At 45.5% G+C, this 8,548-nt stretch overlaps 1 protein-coding gene across 1 annotated transcript; it reads right to left on the bottom strand.

Annotated features, from left to right (window-relative positions):
• Window positions 1–772: 772 nt before the first annotated feature.
• On the bottom strand, window positions 773–4,415 carry LOC118428218 (ZP domain-containing protein-like). The gene is made up of 6 exons (XM_035838262.1): window positions 4,226–4,415; window positions 3,209–3,484; window positions 2,517–2,641; window positions 2,149–2,248; window positions 1,386–1,551; window positions 773–1,013 (listed from the first exon to the last, which is right to left on the bottom strand). Exons 2-6 carry the CDS (start codon window positions 3,467–3,469, stop codon window positions 847–849), a joined length of 819 nt encoding a protein of 272 aa, XP_035694155.1. The 5' UTR covers window positions 3,470–3,484; window positions 4,226–4,415; the 3' UTR covers window positions 773–846.
• Window positions 4,416–8,548: the final 4,133 nt, after the last annotated feature.

Here is an 8,548-nt window from a genome sequence, read left to right as displayed (position 1 = left end):
TTCGGCTAGATAAAGCACAGCAACTGCAGGGTTATGCCTTAGTGTCACTGTCTGCCTGCCTAAGTACCTACATGTAAGTGTCTACCTGGCTGCCCATGTTTCTCCCTGCCTAGGTGCCTAGGTCTCAGTAAAGGGTCACACAAACGCACAGAACATATGATTTGTGAATTCCACTTGCATCTTTACTGCGGTACGTTGCAAAATCACGTCAGATGAATTCTTCCTATGTTTAGACCACACCGATTAAATTATATAGATAACATCATCTGGGCAGCCTGAAACTGATACAAGCGTGTGGAAAAAAGTTGGGTAAGAAAACAGGGTTGCCTTCATTACGAAATCGGGGAAGGTTGACCAAATAGAATGACTGATCGCAAAGAAACTGGTATACCAAAAATTCTCTTTTTGTTCTTTCACAACTTCTTTGACTGGAAGACTTTGGAAGACTTCGCTCATTAGTATCTAGATATCTGTTTTATCTAGTTCAGCTTTATCTGCGGGGTTACTTATATCCGTTGGTGCTTTAAAATTGCGATACAGATGTATTGTCGAAATATTGCAGAATGAGACCACCATCCATTGACTTGATATCCCTAAAAAAAGTATATACCCTGTCTTTAAATGTAACGGATATGGGCGCTAGCGTTAACTTATTTGTACAATTTACAGTATGGTTGTCACGAGAGAAAGACAGACAGAGACATCGCATTGGGGGCGTTAAGATTCACACACTGTCACACAGAAACGCACAGAAAGATGCTGAGACCGTAAATTTGAATTGCCATTTTAATCTTGACTACGGTTGCAAACACACATAATAGAAGACAGAAGGAGATCTTCCCCTGTCTAGTAGCGGTTCTGCAGCACACTATAGCCGGCCTGTCTGCCGTGCCGCCGCGCCTTGTACAGGAGCCCCACAGACATGGCGATGGCCAGCACGGCACACGCTCCAACCACGGCCCCGGCAGCTGTGACCTGGCTCCCGCGGGTTGTGGTGGTGCCGCCGGTCTCACCTGAAAAGATAGAGAAGATGCAACTTTGTCTCTGGGAGTTTTCCCCTTCGCATGTGGACATTATGCAGGGAAAGCAAAAGGCCAAAAGCTATTTCCAATGGTGACATGGCGACATTTGATAACACCAAGGCAATATACTTGGTGTTGTCATGGTCGTGGTCTGGTGGCGATCGCGAGTGTTGTGTCGTAGGCGGTGATGTTACTTTATAGGATATGAGACGACTAAAATGGCAGGCAGCCTCTTGGCCTTTTTTCATACGACCAATGAGGTTCCATAATAACCATAGTTACCAAATTGAAGGAAATCTTCTTGATCAGATCAAATCAAATCATACGACCAGCTGCGTCTATAAAACCCTCAGACATGCTCACCACTCTGGTCCTGGCCGACCACGATGGGGCCCTGGATCAGTCGGTACACCTCGGGTTCGCCCTCGGCCTCCCTCCGCCTCCTGCCCGAGGGCGGCTGGCAGCCCTGCGCGCAGCGGGAGTTCGGGTCCGAGGCCTTACACAGCAGCACGTTACAGTGTAGGTACACCTGGGGAATATTGTGTAGAAATAACGTTACACGTTAAGCGCCTGTCACACAGTCGAACAGTCAGTCGAACGTTTCTTGATCACCAGAAAGCCAATCGATTTTAAAACCTACTAAGGGCAACATTAAAATGGGGGCTCATCGACCGATCTCTAAACACCGAGGCGTTACTACTAATAGAAATACCATTTAGAGCTCGCAGATTCGTCTGTTGTTTTTCACAGCTAATCTCCAAGCAGATCTTGCTGTGGCAAATGGGAAGGAGTTTAGCCGGCAGAGGAGTTGTTGGCCACTCAAAGGCTAGTATCTGGCAATCAAACTGCGTAAGGAAGAAGGTGCTGTGGCCAATAACTCCTTTGCCGGCTAAAATTCTTCCCATTTGCCACAGCAAGATCTGCTTGGAGATTATTCCACAGCTACAGTTTCCTTGCCGGACGACTTTTAACCTTGGTATTGGGCTCTTATATTGCGTGTTGCGAGTTGCCCAAACGACGACGAGTAAGAGTATTGTGAATGTACAAAAAGATATTGGCCTTCAGACATGCTGAATCTGTCATGCATTATTTTCCATCTATCTAAGGTTATAGCTTTAGCGGTTACCATATCAACGCCGCTGGTGTAGGCGAACGCCTGGAAGCCGAAGCGCCCCCTGTCCGGGCCGGGTGACGGGTAGAACTGCAGCGTCGGGAGTTTGGCACAACTGGGAAGAAAAGAAGATACACGACAAGAAGGTCCAAGAAACGAATTTCAAAGTGCCATAGTAACCAAGTATCCAAGTACTCGGAAACTAATCTCTAAGCAGATGTATGATGCAAACTCGTGATATTTCTCAAGCTCCCGGTTCCAGGGAACAGCGGGTCTTTCTACATCTGCTTGGAGTTCACCCATAATCTGCAGACTGCAATGAAAAAACAACCGCGTCTAAAAGTTTTAGTGCATAGACTATAGAGTATAGACCTTTTACTGACCCGTCGACAATGACTTCATTCTGTGTTTTGTCGTCAGGGTCGTCGCTAGGCGTGGCCACACAAGTGTGAGCGAACACCTGCAGGTCGGCGTCACTTGAGTTCACCTGGATCTGCACGTGGATCATCTGGAACACAGCGGTCATGGTCATCATTAATGTATCATGCCGTAACACAAACAGTGCATGCACGATTGGTTCAGAGACATATGATAGAGTGTCACTGGCAAGTAGGGCCAACTCTTTTGAGAGACGATGATAGGAAAAAGTCTATGTTGGAGCCTGCTGCTCAAGTCACGCTAGTTTAGGTCATGTGTCAACACCGGATACTCCAAACCTACCTGCCGTAACTCTACACAAACAACGGATACTCCGGGCCTACCTCCTGTAACTCCACAAACACCGGATACTCCAGACCTACCTGCCGTAACTCCACAAACACCGGATACTCCGGACCTACCTGACGTAACTCCACAAACACCGGATACTCCGGACCTACCTGCCGTAACTCCCCCAACACCGCATACTCCGGACCTACCTGCTATAACTCCACAAACACCGGATACTCCGGACCTACCTGCTATAACTCCACAAACACCGGATATTCCGGACCTACCTGCCGTAACTCCACACAAACACCGGATACTCCGGACCTACCTCCTGTAACTCCACAAACACCGGATACTCCGGACCTACCTCCTGTAACTCCACAAACACCGGATACTCCGTGACCGGCTGCCGGAAGCCGTCAGTCCGGAACAGCTCCATGGAGATCCGGAAGTCGCCCATGCCCTGGACGCCGGACCGGAAGACGGACTTGAGGTGAGGCCGGAAGTCGAGGGACAGGGTCTTGTTGCGCGGCAGACGACACTCCAGCGGCACCTTGGTGACCGGTTGCCAGGTGATGCCGCCGTGGGAGGAGTCGGCTCCGATGATCAGGGTGTTCCGGTAGATCATCTCGGCTGGGGTGGACTGGACAAGGTTTTTCAGGATAAACTTCTAACAAATACAAGTTGTAGTATACATGGTAGATCATCGATGCGATGAATGATCTGGTATTTAGTCTATCGTGGGACCGAAGCCTTATCCAGGATTCAGCGGGTTCCCTTCCGTCGCCTGGGCCAATTCTGGCACCCGGTAGTAGTTTTCAGGGTTGGAATTACTGGGAGTGCGTAAAACTACTACTGACTTCCTTAGTTGGCTTTACACTGGAAACCATACTTTTACTCTAGCCAGGGCCGGCAGAGTAACTGTTCGGCATCCAAGGCAGATCTCTCCCAGGACCTTAGGTAAGCACACGGCCTGGCTAGGACTGTTTATCTAAGGTCCGCGGTAAGACCTGCCTTGGTGCCGAACAGATCCTCTGTCGGCCCTGGCTAAAAGTCTGGTTTCCAGGGTAGGCTTATCAATGTTTGACTATGTGTGAGAGACCAAGAAATATTTAGTTGCCCGTATATCTTTCAGCGCACTTTCTATAATTTCACCTGCATGCACGTACTACATTTTGTAGCATAGTCTTGATACCTTCTTTACCAAACAGCATCACAGTTGGCGTGACATATGACAAAGTTAGCCTCCTTCGCAGACTTCTACCAGCGCTAGCATTTTATTTTGGCGGGGAGTGCTGACTGGCGATTTTCAACATGGGCTTAGGTTATCTAATGTCCGGATAGGGACCAGCATTTCTACAAGTCTACGAAGGAGACAATGTACCTCTCTCGAAGTGCCGCATTCCCCCAGAGGAGCCCGAATGAACAGGTGGGTGGAGTTCCTCTCTGCCCTGCAAGGTGGCGCTGCTAGCTGCACGTCCGCCGGCTGCACGGAGTTGTCCGGTGGGCGCGGGAAGCTGACCTCCAGGTGGTCGGACGTGCAGGTCACGTGGGCAGCGATGTCTGGAATAAAACGTCAGTAAATGTGACATGAGAATTGGGAAAAGAAGACGAAAGCCAACGTTTTATGTACATCAAATCGCATAACACACGGTGCGACATCATCATAGATATGGCCAATAACATACTGCGTAAAGGAAAACGTTATTTGGGGTGTCATCTGTACGAGTTACGTATTGACCTTTTTTCGTACTTAGTCGTTCACATAATACGGTCCTCATATGTATGACGTCATGTATCTCGATCGCGTGTGCATGTTTTATATGTGAAGTGAATTGAAAAAGACAATTGTCTACATGTTTTTCGCGATATACGTACAGTGTGGGTCATCATCTTCCCGTTCTCCTGCGCAGGCCAGACACATGGTGTAGTCGCTGTGAGAGCAGTGCTGATACAAGTCAGAGTAAACGTCGATGTCCGGACAGGGGCCCCGCACCACCTGGTATATGGCATCATGCAGAGTCGCCCCCTCCCCCTGGGGAAGAGACTGGGACAACATGAACTTGGGGGTGGTTGGGGGGTAGCCTCCAGGGCTGTGCCGCCATGAAATATAGAATATATGATTGTAATAGTGATCGACGACTCCATTGGTTAACCAGTAGCCGGTTGTGGCGAGGCCCTCCCTGAAACCCAAGTTTCTACACGCCAGGTCAGCCCAGGACATCCCACGGTCATGATGACTGGTACCCCTGTGGTCAACCTCCCACCCCTTGACAGGCCCCCACTGCTGCGTGACGTTATCGTACAGCTCCACACAGCCATAGAACTCTCCCCCCCGCAGCCGGGTCCCAGTGGATTCTTCCGCGATCACAAAAGAGTAGTTGAACCGACCTGTGAATGTAAAACAATTGAAAATCTCAAACTGAAACCTGCTACCACCGCACATAAATGGAATAAGTGTGGCAATAAATCTATTGCCATGGGGACGGTTTTATTGTTTATATTATCAAGTATTAAGGCCACAGCAAGTAAATTTTATGGATGACATCCTCTGCAGACTGCAAAAATAGTGCGACAGGGCGAAAAAAAAACAAGATGGGTGAAAAAACAAGATGGCTACATTTTCAAACTAGAGTTCGGCGACCTCATACCTCCATGAAATATTCAAGCTTTTGTAAATCTTATGCAAAGGACTTGCACATTTTCATGATGCATGCATGGTGATGTTCATCATTGACATGTCAAGTACAAAATTCCTATCATTAATCATTGAGCAAGTATCATTGCAATTTTTGCATGCATTATGCAAATCAGTTCCTAATTATATTAGCATATTTGGCATCTGCTTATGTTCCCTCTATCATAATTTACATTTGTTACATTTATTGAAGTCAAGTTATTGAAATAATGGAATTATACAATTTCCTCATTAATTATGCAAATAGTGTCCTCATTTGCATAACATGTATATCATCATATCTTTGCCTAAGCTACCTGCATGCCTAAAATGATGGCAATCCATCATTCCTCTCTGCAGTTATCTTCTTTGGAATGTCTTGACAAAAATACCCCTGCAGTTCCAAAATCAAATGTTAGGGGGCTGAAACTTGGCCCACTATGTCATGATGCTGAAAGCTGTCTACCACCCAATTGTCAAGACCATATCATTTCCGGGACAGGAGGTACATTGAAAAAACTGCTATGATAGAATATTTTCATTAATTATGCAAATGTACTCTAATTTTGCATGATTAGCATCTTATCTTGTACAACATTGTCTAAGGTACCTACATACCAAAAATCATGAAAATCCGTTGTTTCCTTCTTGAGTTATCCGCTTCAGAAGTTTTTGACAAAAATGCCCCTGCTATCCCAAACCTAGTTGCTAGGGGGCCCAAACTTATGTCACTTATTCCTGAGCACAAGAGCTACCTAACAATAAAAAATCTTGACCATAGCATGTTCAGAACACCGAGATAGCAAAACCGGAAGTTGTGCTGCAGTACCAATGCAAGCCGCTAGGGGGCCCAAAATCTAATCACTTCTAGCTTTCATCGCACCCCACCAACACACCAAGTATGAAACCAATCCATCCAGCCGTTCTTATGTTATCTTGTTGACAGACACACACACACACACAAACGCTACTGAAAATATAACCTCCATGACATTTCATGGAGGTAAATAGGCACCATAAAGCTGTGATAACTGTTGTAAAAAGAATTAAAGGGACAAAACATGGTATCAGAGCCAACAAGTCACTCATTCCTGTATTAACATGTACTGGTGTGGTAGACCGGCATCGCCAACAAAGTTGGTAACCACACTCATGATGGCTTCCATATATATAGTCCTGGGTACCTCGCAAGGGTCATTTCTACAAGCACAATTATTAGGCTACAACACAATATATTTGCTCATTTTGGTACTTTATCGTCATGTTGACCATCCCTGCAGAAGAAAAATTTGTTTTTTTTTTTCTGAAATCAGGCGAAAATTAATGCGCGCGCTGATGTCATCCATAAAATTTACTTGCTGTGGCCTAATGGTTGTTGTCGTAGGTTTGTTGTATTTGTGTTCTATTCTTTCGCCTGGCTGTATGTATGTTTGTAGGGCATTGCTGGTAACAAGAAAGGCGATCTCTTGTGACGAGTGACCTATCATAAATGTTTCTCATTGATTATACAAATGAGGTCCCCATTTGCATAGATATCAGTTGCTCATCTCCTCTACCTAAATAACAATGTGTTCAAAGTATGAAAGTCCCAGCAAAGAAAGCTATTATAGCATTGTTTCATAAATAATATAAATGAGACCCTAATTTGCATGACTTGCGTTGGCATGTTCAACTTAACGTACATGCTGCTGCCATATGTCGCACGAATGGAATTTTCGTCATTTAACACCATGATATCCGGTAGGCCGGTCGAAAAAAATGGATGAAAGGAAAAGGTTACGATTTTGCCCACCAAACTCTGCTTGGAGAGTACAAATCCAGGCCCATACAAACCTAATTCCCTTGTCTGGTTTGTGGTAAAGCGGCCAAATGGAACCAGAGAGCAGTAGCGTGTGGCGAGTGCCAAGGGTGGTATCATGTCAATTCACTTTTGGCAGCATCGTCGTCATTGAATAAATAAACTAGAGTTCCACAAACACATACCTTCGCCAAATAATCACGCCTTTATTCAAGACTTCAAAGTTCCATTCATGTATTTCTTAAGAGTACCTATTCCAAAAGCAACCGACTGCATGAACGTCTGTTTGCAGCATGCTGGAAGTTCCATTTTATCCATCTCAACTAACCTCGGGTAGTGTTGTCCACAAACAAACTCTCATACATACACAGACGTTGTAGTACCGTAGGAAAACGGTAGGGAAACCATTTTCGAACTTGACCTTTCTTTCCAAAACAGGTACTTCCCAAGTTCACACCTTCTCAAGTTATGCTCTTGACAGAATACAGACCCACACCATAGCTGCTGCACCATGGCACAACTGAAACATAACCATCTTAGCTAACCATTTTGGTGAAAAAGGGAAGAGAAAAAAAGAAATGGACAGAAAGGGAAAAAATTGGCTTGAACACATTGGCTTTGACATTTCTCCCTTTCCCAGTTACATATGTGACAAGTAGGGGTAGGTACCGGTACAGAAAATTCAGGTCCAGGTCCGGTTCAGGTCCAGATGATCAGGTCCAGGTCCGGACCTGAACCTGGACCTGATTCAGTATGACTCATACCAATGGTCCATTTCACTACAAAGAAATCTGTTTGGTGGAGTATTAGACTTACACTGGCGTTTTAAAACCCTACAACGCTACCTGCACCTGTACGATTGGCTTTAAAACTTGGTAGAAATTACTTTAAACTCTACTCTACTTCACTCTTGTTATTATTTTCTTCCACCTGCAAGCGCCAAACGTGTGAATGCCTGTTAAAATAATCTGTTAATGTTCTAATCGGTCCAACATCCGGTCCACCTAATTTTTTCAGGTGCGGTTTTTCTGGATCGGTCCAATAAGAAAAACCGGTTTTGTACCGGTACGCTGTACCGATACCCAGCCCTAGTGACAAGTGACAACTTTCCTCATTAGTTATACAAATTAGCTGTTAATTTACATAATCAGTACCTCGTTATATAGGTCTCCACTTAAGCTATCTATATACCAAAAATCATAACGATCCGTCAAGACGTTCAAATTTTCTCA

The sequence above is a fragment of the Branchiostoma floridae genome, chromosome 1, assembly GCF_000003815.2.
Source record: "Branchiostoma floridae strain S238N-H82 chromosome 1, Bfl_VNyyK, whole genome shotgun sequence".
Classification (NCBI taxonomy): Eukaryota; Metazoa; Chordata; class Leptocardii; order Amphioxiformes; family Branchiostomatidae; genus Branchiostoma; species Branchiostoma floridae.
The sequence above is the reverse complement of the archived record's forward strand: the minus strand, read 5'-3'. Positions and strand labels throughout refer to the sequence as shown.

Bases quoted from the DNA above. Each gene is read 5' to 3' on its own strand.
- LOC118428218 (XM_035838262.1), bottom strand. From the start codon at position 3,469: ATGATCTACCGGAACACCCTGATCATCGGAGCCGACTCCTCCCACGGC. The intron at 2,249-2,516 runs GTCAGTAAAAGG...TTTTCTTCCCAG, and splicing joins AATGAAGTCATTGTCGACGG to TTGTGCCAAACTCCCGACGC. The intron at 1,552-2,148 runs GTAACCGCTAAA...AATATTCCCCAG, and splicing joins ACACCAGCGGCGTTGATATG to GTGTACCTACACTGTAACGT.